Raw genomic sequence first — 12,749 nt, forward strand, 5'->3', positions numbered from 1 at the left:
ACCCGCCACCACCCGCCGGCAGCCAGAATCCCAGCCGAAATCTGGCCGCGATTGCGGCCGCTAGAATGGTGGCCAGATCGCGGCCTGATTTCGGCCTGATTCCGGTTGAAATCCGGCCGCGAACCGGCTGGGGTCTAGTAGCGACCGGATTCCGGCCGCGATGGAGCCGGAATCCGGCCGCGATATCGCCGGAATCTGGTGCGACCGACGGTGGGCAGGCGGCGGCAGCAGGAATCCATGCCGCGATCCCCGACGGGTTCACCCCATGGCCTATAGTGTGGGTGGGTCCAGGCGGCCGGAGGCTGCCGGCGGCAGGCAGGTGGTCGGCGGTCGGGCGGGTGGCCGGCGTGCGGTGAGCATTGCGGCGAGAACACGAGAACGCATACTGTGGCGAATGAAAAATAAGAAGCGGTATTAAAAAAATAAAATAAAAATTACGTAGATTTTAGTCCGCAACAATCCATAAAATAGGGTCCGTAGCATAACAACTCTCTCTCTCTATATATATATATATATATTACTTGGGACTTAGTCATTTATGGTTTTACTTTTTGGATTTAAGAATTGTGCTATAACATTAAATATTAAAAAAAAATTCAAAACAAACATTTTTTAGTTGTTCACGAGGTGTGCGGTATAAGACTCACCCAACATGGACGCCTAAGTGTAGTTGGGTGCTTGAATCACTTTTAGGCATTCCACGTGTACTCATGCGCCCATGCTCGATGCGCACAATGGGTGCCCAACGTAACCAAAGCCATTATATATGGGGGTGTTATGCCTGGTGTATGAGTGGAATTGAACGTCCCACGTCTAGATCACTTTCTGACGTCTCACATGCACTCAGACGTCTATACTAGATGTTCAACATAACCAAAGTCATTGTATATGGAGGGTGTTATGCTGGATATCCCCATGAGCACTTAACATGGGCACTTAACATGGGCACTTGAGTGCAATTGGATACATCATCGGGCCTATGGTATCGTGGTAGAACATTTAGATTGTCACCTAGGTACTCATGATTCAAACTTTAGTTATGATGTATTTGTAAGTTATGATGTATTTGTAGAATTTTTTTTCGATACTGGACTTCTTAGCGCTTAAAATTATCTTGGAGATAAATCCGATCCGATTAAAACTTTACCATAGAGTAAGTTATCGTCCTAAATTTTATTTACAGGGGAAAAATATTATTGTTGGGATTAAATTGTGGATGTTTGCATTTGTCTTTCCTTTTATCACTCCTTTCAATTTGATTTTGTTACGATTGATCGTTCAATTTTTCAAATTAAATTTTATTTTATATAAAAATATATAATAAAATAACACCATTAAAACTATTTTTTTAAAGTAAAAACTCTCTATTTATCGGAGATGGGACGGACTATCAGCAACCAAGTGAAAATTTAAATCAGGAATACATTATATTAACAAATTTAAAAAACTTGTGATATTGAATCATCTATCTAGATCCATTTGAATTGTCCGATTTATTCGAATGACTAGCAAAAACTTTTGGATCCAACTGATCATGTATATTTTATATATTTTTCTCTATATCCGTGAGACCGACATTAGGACTGTAGCTGAATTATTAGTAATGCTATTACTTTGAATTTTACTTAAACACATTTTGGTTAGTGACACAATAGCAACAAATAGGCCAACCCATTTAAACGGCCCGGACCATTAACTAGGCTTAAAAGGCCGGTGCACCTTGAGGTCGGTCACCACTCCGGCGATGGAGCCGGCGGCCGAGGCAACGGTGATGGCGAGGCATGCGAGGCTCAGCATCTGGAGGCACACCCACCTCGTGTTCCACCTCTCCACTTTCTTCTGCACGATGTACATCTCCACAGGGAAGTACACCGTCAGCGGCCAGAACCCGACGGCGCCGAGTAGGCCCACCACATCGTTGAAGAAGGGCAGAAGCATTGAAACCACCGTCGTAGCCACCACGAACGCCGAACGCCATGTCGTCCTAAAAATATTGAACTTGTACGGCGATCGGTCCCCCGGCATCGGGATCTCGATCTCGGCGGTGATGAACCGGGACTTAGGCCACGATCGAGCGGGCCCATTTCTCGACGAAGGCGAAGAGCGGCTAGCAGTAGACCTGGTAAGCGCCGACGAGGTGGACGACGATGGCGGCGTTGGCGATGTCCAGGAGCCAGTAGGGGTTGTAGAAGCCAAAGCAGGTGAGCAGGTTCCCCGGCGCCGTGTCGCCGAAGGAGGCGTAGCCCATGCATCCGCAGAGCATGTAGAAGAGCGTGGTGGTGAGCACGCTGATGAGGGTCGCTTTCTTCATCACTTTCGCCTCCGAAGGTGGCGGGGCTTTAATTGTGTCCTAAATGTGTTTGTGGGATATTCCGAAGTGAGTTTATACACTGAAATTAACTAGACTGTGTTCTTTGATTTGTCTAGAGAAATACCTGGATTTCAATGAGGAGAATGGAGTAGGAGTAGGCGAATGCGATGTCCCCGAAGGCTTGAAGGGTGCGACATACCTTTTCCATCTCGCTCATTGTGCCTGCCGATGCTGATCCCAGTGAGACTACCTCTGATGCCTCCATTTTCTGATGACAGAAAGACAATTCCAGAGAGCAAATTTTAGTCCTGGAACTTGAGTTGAGGTATTGAATTCAACTAGTTGATGGTTCGATGAAGTGTTTACTGATAACTTGGACGATGCCGAGACTGAGGCCGATGGAAGAGTAGGTGAAGGACATGGCAGCAGCGACGATGGAGAGCCACCAAATCTGGTCGAAATCTGGAATCTGAGAGAAGAGAATCTCGATGATGGCAAAGAAGATTATGTAAGGATTGCTGTCTACTTGGCATGGGCTGTCATCCCTATTTTTGTGGAAACAGTTTGATCTTTTGATTGCCCTGTTCCATAATCAAAACCGACATAAAAATCCAATTTTGACAATGGATTATCAGATGAAGTGCATGTACATTTGTTCTACTTACACCATGCTAATGGAAGCAGCAATGGTGTATCCGATCGTGACCCCAACTATGTTGAGATACTGGAGGTAGCCACAGATCTTGGCTTTGAAACCATCTATTTGTTTAAACGCAGAGCAGAACAAAGATATCTTGCAAGTGAGTTTTGGATGCAAAATGTTCATTTTTTGTGACTGAATTCAGTGTTGGACTTACTGAGATTAGCTCGTGCAGCATCCATGTAAGTGTAGTTACGTTTGCCAGAGATGGGATCGCCAGAGCGGTAGCAGTCAGCCAGGAGAGAAGAAGTGTAGTAGGTAACAAATGAGAAGAGTAACATGACGGCAGGACCGGCAACCCATCCAAGCTGACCATTTCCCAGGCCAAAGAGAGCACGCCAGAGCCAATCACCGCTGTTATGATGTGTGCACTTGCAGTCCAAACAGTCCCTGTGAAGACTCAAACTTAGCTACAATTTGAGAAAAGTGATGTTTAGAAGAACCTCTAAACTACCAGTTCTCTTGAGCCGGCCGTCGTCATCAAAGCATTTGGTAGGTTCCTGAGGTAGGCCTAGTTCTAATGCAGCTTGGTGATAGTAACTTGTGGCGATGCCATTATTGGCCATCTTCATCCAAAACAAGAATTCAATTCAGTGAAACAACTCATTCTACAAGAATTCTTCAGTTTTTGCTCTGAACAAATGTTAGTTCATGTGCAGAAGGTTTTTTGCTGATTGATTAAACCTTATTCCAGTATGAATTGCTCAACAAGCAGCAAGTACAAATTCTATAAGTGGAACATTAAAACTCACCTTCTGCATTGAGATTATGACTCAGCTTCTACTAATCCTGGAAGATATCAGGTGGTGATGATTATTGAGGGGCTTCAGAGTTGGGTTTTATAGGGCACAGGCAGTGTGGGCTTCACTCATTGGAGGTGCGCATCTTCTTCCTTCGTGTATGCGATTCTAACTGTCCTTTTGATGAGGAATAATAGGATAATATATAAGTAGGTTCCTCCATACTGAATTAATACATGTTTATTGTAATGGAAGAATTTTATTGGTTGCTGCTTGAGGCATGCCCTTATTCCCACTTTATGTGATTGAGGAGATGGTGCTTGTTATATATGACTCGGTGAATCAAAAAATTATTGTGAAATTTCTAGTCTCGTTGTTTAGAATTGCAGGATTTTTATATTCAGATTAGTATGTCTAACTGAAATATCACTATGGTTAATTTGGCACTAAAAAAAAAAGATAAAAGATTTTAGACTCCTTTGTTCATGTTTGATTACTTTTACTGGATTTATTAAAATATTCTTTTACTCCAGAAAAAGAATGGTTGATCAATGGTACTTAAAAAAAGTAAGAACTACAAGATCAGAGGCTCAGAGCATCTGCTGATTACCTATATATGAGTGGTTGTATAGTGTACCTTCTTAAAGATTCTGCATGAGAGAACCTTAGAAAATGCCTTTCAGATGGGAATCTTTGAATGCCTTTTTCTCCACTATCCAATGGTTGATTGCTATTGCAAGATTTCTTATTAGAAACTTGCCAAACTAATCATGATCTAGATCATTTTTCACCCAATAACTAATGTTTTAGACTCGGGATGGATCATTGAAGATGCATCGACTTGGGTTCGTTTGGTCAAAAGTTCTAATGATTCTATTGACCTACATGAAAATATTGGAACAATGAAGAATGACATGAAGTCAACACATTTGTTTTGCGCCGGGTTTGAAGAGTTCGATCGAGTTGGTTGTATCTAGATTTTTGTTTCTGAGACAGGATTGACTAGTTACTATGATTGCTTGCATTATGTAAAAAATATGATTATGACATTGTTTCCTCATTAAAGATGAGATGATTAAAGAAGGTGACATGATGGATCCTATCTATGACTTGGCCTCTGTGATGCAACTGTCATTGCATCATTTATAGGCTGGAATTCTGATTTAGATGTGTTTAATCATTCTCCTATATATGATAATTTTATATCACTATGTATAAAACAAGTGTGATTAATCATATTTTAATTTCAAGAGAAGATGGAGTCTTTCTTTAAGGTTAACATCTATCTCGTGTCACTAAGATGAAGCCACACACATCTTTACTTTGCCAAGGAATAGAAGAAATGTCTCTATATTAACTTTAGCAAAGATGTAGAAGGCTGACTAATGATGTGGAAATTCACTTCCATGAAGTAGAGTAGAAGGTGAATTGATTGAAATCGTAATTTCTTTTTTTGAGGAGAAATATTGCAAAGTATGAGAGGAGACAATGAAAAGAAAAGTGAATTTAAAATGGAAGGAGGGAAAAAAATGGCGAGTGTACTTAAACTCATCCTTCTACAATTAAGAACTAATTGTCTCCAGTATTTTAAATGGTGATCGCCTAGGCAGAAGGTGGACATCAACCGCACCGCCTTTGCCATAGACGGTACTGTAGGCGGTCAAAGATGAGGCGAGGTGGCGGGTGAGGCGGTCAAGGAAGTAGGTGAGTTGATCAAAGTCAAAAAAATTTAAAAAACCCTAGATATATTAATACACTTTTGCTCCCTTCCAAACATAAATAACTTCGCCAACCAACCAAGTCACCCACAACCCACCTGAGCCACCTCCTTCTACTTGGAACCACCCCCACCCCTGCCACAGCCGTTGCCGGCGCAACCACTGCCTGCCTCAGCCACCAACATACTAGGTTAGCTTTTATATATTTCTAGTAAGTTTTTGTTCTAGTTTTTGATCTTTTATTTAATTATTGAAGATTAATAACGGAAAATGAGAAACAACCGAACGTGGAATTGAAGTGAAAGTCTAGTGATATTGTTTTGGATTATGGGGTGTTGTATTGCAATGAAAAAATAGATTGGATCATATGCAAATTGTGTAAGAGGCTTATTAAGGGAGGAGTTTATCGGATGAAATATCATATTGTGGGTATTGTAGGACAAGTTGAAACATGTCTTAAAGCATCCGACGAAGACAAAAAAAAAAAAGAGTAAGAGCTTATCTTGAAAATAGCAAGAATAAAAAACGATAAAGGGTGGAAGAACTAAAAGAGGAGATGACGGAAGTAAATATAGGTGTTGATGTAGAGGATTATAATTGTCAAGTGGAGGGAGATTCTTCTAAAAAGAAGTCGAAGCACCTCGGGCCTATTGATAAGTGGACATCCGCACATGTTGGATTGAAACTTTGAATTTTAAACTTAGGCTTTTGGTAAAAGTAATGATATTACTTTTTTTTAGTATTAATATGGTGATAAATCTTTATTAATTATGTTGTTAGTTGCATTTATATATTTATTTGTATTTTATATAAATTGTATTGTATTGTATGAAGCTTATTTATGAATAAACATCATTTCATTACATATATTACATAAAGAATGATGACTATTTATAATATTATGTATAAAAAATAGTATAAAAAAAATCAACCACCTAGGCAATTGAGACGGTAGGCAGTACTAACGGCCTCGCCACCGCATACCGCCTAGCCACCACGTACCACCTACCGTCATTTACAACACTGATTGTCTCTCGTGTTAAGCACAAATAAAAATGAAAGGCTAAGTTTGTCATCCTCAACAAAGGTACCTCTTCCTCTATCCCATCACAATTTTGTATCATATTAATCATTATTGATATTGTATTGACAGACTTAGGAAACTAATTAAGACTCTTACACGTGAAAATTCATGTTCAGTCAACTTAACTATTCTGTCATCTTATTGAAACCGGCCTTTCAAATGCATTCAATGTTAACTCTACATAATTTAAACTATTTAATTTCTGTAAATTTCCCCTGCAATTGTAAGTTAGGTGAAACATGGAAGGAAATTTACTGTCTTCTATAATTTTCCTACCTTATGCCTTTCCTACTTCCTTTCTCCTGCCTTATTTGTGTATGCCTGCACTAAATTCCTTCCTTAAGCATGCGACTTAAAACTGCCATGAAGAGACTTCAACTCCTCAAAGGATGAAACAACATGAAGCTTTTGTAGCTAGTAAATAACCACCACAAACTGAATCATTGCAGCGGCAATCGTATCAGAGATTGTCGCCTTCCGGCTCTAGCTTAATTGGTCTATCCGATTCGATTTCGAAAACGTTAGTGCACGACTGTCTTCTCTTTTAAGAGATGATATCCTTTGTTCCACGGTGAGAATATTATCGAGAAGGGCATAATGGAGTAATTAGCAAGTAGAAGATAAGGTTTAAAGTTATTTCTCAGTAACCTTTCAGAAACACGGCTGTCATCATGCTTTCATTTATTTGCTTCTGTTTTCATGTATTTTTATATTAGTTAACTGCCATATTTGCAAGGACTGGTATGGCCATATCTCAAGCATGGTAAAAATATATAGACACACACATCTGCAACACCAAATTAAGCCCTCAACCTCTTTGCCAATGCAACCGTTTGCTGAAAATCTTTTCTCTGAGCTCGATGACATCCCTGGTCTTTCCGTCGAAGAGGCAATTCCCAATGATCCCGTCTTGATGCTTCCTTACAACATCTTTGATGATTCATGGTTGTGGGAGAGAATACCCGAAGATGATACTACTTGTGGTTCTGAATCTAATTCAGAGATTATGTTTCAAGGGAGGAAGTTGCCCAAGAAGCCGAGGACCAAGAGGTTTGGAAGGCGGACATGGTCTTTGCGACCTCCAACACTATGGCATCCTATTGCAATAGCAACTGCAAAGGATAACAAGATATGCTCTCACTGTGGGACCAATGACACCCCGCAATGGAGAAGAGGACCTGAAGGAGTGCAAACTCTTTGCAACGCCTGTGGAATCCGCTTCAAGTCCGGTCGCCTCTTGCCTGAGTACCGTCCCTTGGCGAGCCCAAACTACAACACAGATTGCTCCAACAGACACAAGATGGTGATGAAAATAAGAGGGAACCAAAATGAGAACTGATCATGGAGTTCAAAGTCTACTTAAACTAAGTCTGTGTGGAATAATAGTAGTTGGCTTATTGATTCAGTGTCTTAGCTTATGAAACTTCCAAAGGAGTTAAATCAAGGTGTTAATGACAATACATTGATCAAAATTTGTAACACCAAAACTTGTTTGTTTGTTTTTGTTTTTTTAGTCAATCAAGAACGATGCATGAGTTTCCCCTTCTTTGCAGTAAAATCTTAGGCCAGTTGGTGCACTTGTTTGCATATTAATCTTGTTGGATATTGGCAGGTCAATCCACACCAACTACCTTTCATGGTACGCTAGATTGAAGTTTTAAATCTCCCCCTGCATAGATTTTCCAACCACTGTCAGTGATACATATCTATCATTATTTTAGTCTGGAGTACAATGGAAACTGAGATTATATTTACTTTAATCCACCAAGAAACTGAGATTATACTATTTTAAGCCACCGAGGATTATAAAAGCAGGCCATGAAGAGCTCTAGGGACACTGCAATCACCAAGAAAGCAAGGAAAGGAATGGAGAGCCCAGTGAGCCAAGAACCCCAGCACCAGGTTCCTCACTATTTGCTTCTTCTTTTTCTTCTTCTTCTTCTTTTTCTTCTTCTGTTTAGTTACTTGACTGAGAGAAGATTGTGAAAAATGGTAGACACCAGGGTGGAAAAGATTCTTTGCTCATATTGGCCCTGGTTTCCTTGTCTCTTTGGCCTACCTTGATCCTGGAAACTGTAATATCTTTCTCATTCTTTAAACTTTGTTGTATTTGTCTTTGAAATGTGTAAACTGATTTGCTTTGTTTTGAGACAGTGGAAACTGACTTGCAAGCTGGAGCAAATCATAGATACGAGCTCTTGTGGGTGATACTAATTGGTTTGATCTTTGCACTCATTATCCAATCATTGTCAGCAAATCTGGGGGTGACTACAGGTATACTTAGCACTTATAACCTTCCTTTTTTTTTCACAAAATCTATGGATTAATATGATCAATAAACGAAGGGAAACACCTGGCTGAACTATGCAAAACAGAGTATCCTATATTTGTGAAGTATTGCCTTTGGCTAGTGGCAGAGCTGGCTGTGATTGCTGCTGATATACCTGAAGGTGTTGTGTTGGGATCTCAAGATTATGTGCATTTATTCTAAATTTATTTACTTATGTATTGTTTTGATGTGCAGTGATAGGAACAGCCTTTGCTCTCAACATCTTATTCTATGTTCCAGTTTGGGCAGGAGTGCTTTTGACAGGGCTGAGCACCTTGATATTGCTTGGATTACAGCGATATGGGGTAAGCTTGAATCATTATCCTGATACTTTAATGTTTAAATATGAGATTAAATCTAAGTTTAGCCACAGAGAAATTATGATGGCAGTACTGTACTGTATTTCCTCTCCTCTTGTACTCTTTATAAGGACATGTATGAGCGTGAGTAATTTAAAGAAAATAGCAGAGAGATTTTCATTTTGCTCATCTAGTTGACTAATTTTTAATATATATATATATATATATATATATATATATATATATATATATATATATATATATTTAAACGAGATTAAATCTAAGTTTAGCCACATAGAAATTATGATGGCAGTACTGTACTGTATTTCCTCTCCTCTTGTACTCTTTATAAGGACATGTATGAGCGTGAGTAATTTAAAGAAGATAGTAGAGAGATTTTCATTTTGCTCATCTAGTTGACTAATTTTTAATATATATATACTTTTATATTATAGTTGTACCTCTCGATCTTTAAATATTCAGTAAATGTCCCTCTTTGGTCAACAGTTAGTGAATAGGTATTTTTTGATAATCGGATCCACTGCACCGGGCAGAAAAAACAAAAAGCATGCTCACTTCTAATGATGCAAGGCAATTTAAAATCTTAGTCACTCTTAACATTATCATCATTTGTTTCATTTTTATCCTTAGTTGACTTTTATTATATTATATTAATCTTGACTAATTTTAGTGATGTAGGCTGATTTAAATTAAAGATTTGAATTTATCTTGATAAAAAATTTAACAGCAATTTAATTTGACTTTACCTCATTACTGATTACTATAATTATAATTTCCTGTAGATCAGAAAGCTTGAGTTGTTGATATCAGTTCTAGTGTTTTTGATGGCCGCATGTTACTTCGCGGAGGTGAGCTACGTGAAGCCACCTGCAGCAGAGGTGATGAAGGGCTTGTTTGTCCCAAGACTGCAAGGCGATAGCGCCACCGGAGATGCCATTTCTCTCTTGGGTGCGCTTGTAATGCCGTAAGCAAACAGACTCAACCAAACACTTGCACCTCACAGTTTATAATCCTCATGCTATGCTGACCTTTGCAGTCACAACTTGTTTTTGCATTCAGCACTGGTGCTGTCAAGGAAGACGCCATCTTCCACCAAAGGAATCAACGTAATCAGATCTGTTTGATCAAGCAACACATTTCTCTCTCTCATTTATTTTTTCTTTCTTATTTCAGGATGCCTGTAGATATTTCTTGCTAGAGAGTGGTTTTGCATTGTTCGTGGCGTTGCTCATCAACATCGCAGTGGTCTCAGTCTCCGGAGCCGTGTGCGCTACTACTGATCTCTCTGCTGAAGACTCTGATAGATGTAGTGATTTGACCTTAAACTCTGCGTCTTTCTTGCTCAAGGTCTGTGACTAAGCTCTGCATAAATACTGCAGTGGATTTTAATCCTAAACGTTGCTTGTCATGCATTTTCACAGAATGTGCTGGGCAAATCAAGTTCCATCATCTATGGAATCTCTTTATTGGCCTCCGGCCAAAGCTCTGCGATCACAGGCACGTATGCTGGCCAATATATTATGCAGGTAACAACAACATATTACTATAGTCATTTTGTTCTTAAATTTATTATATCTACTACTTGCTTAGGGTTTTCTAGACATCAAAATGAGAATATGGTTGCGAAACCTTGTGACTCGATGCATCGCGATCTGTCCCAGCCTTATTGTAGCCATTATTGGAGGAACAACGGGATCAGGGAGGCTCATAATCATAGCATCGGTACAGAATATTACATCTTATCCTTAGAAATTAGAAGATATTAATATTTGCTCCTCTACCTTGGTAGATGATCCTCTCCTTCGAGCTGCCCTTCGCCCTCGTCCCTCTCCTCAAGTTCAGCAGCAGCAGCACCAAGATGGGGCCTCATAAGAACTCCATCTACGTGAGCTCACACCATTGTTTTTTTTTCTTTCTCGCAATTAAGCCCACCATGTTTCCGTTAATTGCTAACTGCTCAGTTAATGTTAGATAATTGTGATCTCATGGGTCCTCGGCTTGGGCGTGATTGGGATCAACATCTACTACTTGAGCACGAGATTCGTGACTTGGATTATCCACAGCAGCCTCCCGAAGCCTGTGACGGTCTTAATTGGGGTCGTGGTCTTCCCTGCAATGGTGTTTTACGTGATGTCTTTGATCTACTTGATGTTCAGGAAGGACACGGTGGTGACCTTCGACGAGAAGTTGGAGGCTTCGATGGAGCAGGGAATGCATGGAGTGAGCGGCGGCGCTGAGGTGGTGCCCTGCAGAGAGGACCTCGCTCGTGTCCGTCTGCAGTAGTGAAAATCCAGGGTTTGTTTGTAAAAACTGAAGGGCCTACCTTGATGTAATTAAGCAATTTACGTGTGTCTTTTGGATTATTTATCTTCGTATCAATTGTTACTTTGAAATAAAGTTGAGATTCACGTATCCTATTCCAATAGTGAGAAATGTGCAACCTCCACGCCCCCATGCAACGCCTTCACGAGGAATGTTATCCTAAGGATTTACCCATGCACATCTAAAAAAGCAATTTTCAGTTATTTTTTTAAATTAATGCTATGATCCCGTTCCTAAATCGTAAAAGTAAAATTTTAAATAATGGTATTGTTGAAAAAAAATTGAATGAAAATGTTGCATGTGGGTTGTAGTCCCACAACGATTGAAAGCAAGGTTTTCTGATTGATTTGGAATAAAGGGGGTTGGAAATCTAGGGCCTGGATGACATCAACTCGAGGGATATTTTTGTGAACCTCGTTATTTGTTACATCAGTCAGACAATTTGTTGACCAACATACAAGATAAGGAAGGACGCCAGCTTACTTACACGCCACGTGGCACGCTTGCTTGTGCCACATGGCATGCAAGGCCACATGGCAAGCAAGCTTGCAAGCCACACGTGGCTTGCTGGCAAATTGCAGCCAACAGCAAGCCACGTTGTGGCTTGCTTGCAAGACAAGCACAACAAGGTCTATATAAGACCTTGGAGTGGAGAGGAATGAAGCAGACGAGGGAAAAGTTTCAGTGAGCTTTGAAACCAAACACCAGTGAGCTTTGTGCTTTATGAGAGGAAAAGCTCAAGTGAGCTTTGTGTGAGAAGAGCATGCTGCAATTCTTCTTTGAATCCCCATGTTTCCTTCTCTTCTGTTGTGCACTTCTTTTGCTCAACAGAAATAGTGATAGTTTTCGGATCTAGTTCAGATCGTCACGACAACCAGTGCTCGGTTGTGTTCGTGATCCTGTCATTTTATCCTGGGAAACAGACGTCCACATGATCCTCTGAGCACCGCGGAGGGGCCGAATCTATTTTAAGGAGACAGCGCTCTGCTGGACTCGGCATCCACTCTGAGTTCATATTGCAGCTCTCGACATCCTGTCAGCAATTCTCAGCAGCAACGTGGCGCCGCTCGACAACTCACGGTGTCCTCGACTCACCTACTCAGCGCGTGGCTCGGCTCGCTAGAGTCGACAGTTTGAGATTATTTTATTGCAAGTTCTTGTGACTCTGGTACGCACTCAGAAGCGTGGAAAAGAGCTTCTGAGATAATCACACAGATTGTAACAG

General features: G+C 40.5%; 2 protein-coding genes and 1 pseudogene across 3 annotated transcripts; 2 read left to right on the forward strand and 1 right to left on the reverse strand.

Annotated features, from left to right (window-relative positions):
* Positions 1–1,692: 1,692 nt before the first annotated feature.
* LOC121980070 lies at positions 1,693–3,772 on the reverse strand (annotated as a pseudogene).
* On the forward strand, positions 1,697–11,617 carry LOC121982003 (metal transporter Nramp5-like). 2 transcript variants are annotated; one of them, XM_042534842.1, is made up of 13 exons: positions 1,697–2,328; positions 2,428–8,455; positions 8,550–8,628; positions 8,708–8,827; positions 8,899–9,003; positions 9,078–9,187; positions 9,985–10,166; positions 10,239–10,308; positions 10,376–10,549; positions 10,624–10,728; positions 10,793–10,924; positions 10,992–11,087; positions 11,174–11,617. In XM_042534842.1, exons 2-13 carry the CDS (start codon positions 8,372–8,374, stop codon positions 11,483–11,485), a joined length of 1,569 nt encoding a protein of 522 aa, XP_042390776.1. In that variant the 5' UTR covers positions 1,697–2,328; positions 2,428–8,371; the 3' UTR covers positions 11,486–11,617. The 2 variants fall into 2 exon arrangements, with proteins under 2 accessions (XP_042390776.1, XP_042390777.1); XM_042534843.1 differs by having other exon boundaries at positions 8,929–9,003.
* On the forward strand, positions 7,377–7,892 carry LOC121980072 (GATA transcription factor 3-like). The gene has a single exon (XM_042532039.1). It carries the CDS (start codon positions 7,377–7,379, stop codon positions 7,890–7,892), a length of 516 nt encoding a protein of 171 aa, XP_042387973.1.
* Positions 11,618–12,749: the final 1,132 nt, after the last annotated feature.

This window comes from Zingiber officinale, chromosome 5A (assembly GCF_018446385.1).
Source record: "Zingiber officinale cultivar Zhangliang chromosome 5A, Zo_v1.1, whole genome shotgun sequence".
Classification (NCBI taxonomy): Eukaryota; Viridiplantae; Streptophyta; class Magnoliopsida; order Zingiberales; family Zingiberaceae; genus Zingiber; species Zingiber officinale.

What these genes read in the sequence shown, in the direction of transcription:
- LOC121982003 (XM_042534842.1), top strand. Translation starts at nt 8,372, where the DNA reads ATGAAGAGCTCTAGGGACACTGCAATCACCAAGAAAGCAAGGAAAGGA. An exon ending in TGCTGCTGATATACCTGAAG is followed by an intron (nt 9,004 to 9,077) that starts GTGTTGTGTTGG and finishes TTTGATGTGCAG; the next exon opens with TGATAGGAACAGCCTTTGCT. An exon ending in CTGGCCAATATATTATGCAG is followed by an intron (nt 10,729 to 10,792) that starts GTAACAACAACA and finishes CTACTTGCTTAG; the next exon opens with GGTTTTCTAGACATCAAAAT.
- LOC121980072 (XM_042532039.1), top strand. Translation starts at nt 7,377, where the DNA reads ATGCAACCGTTTGCTGAAAATCTTTTCTCTGAGCTCGATGACATCCCT.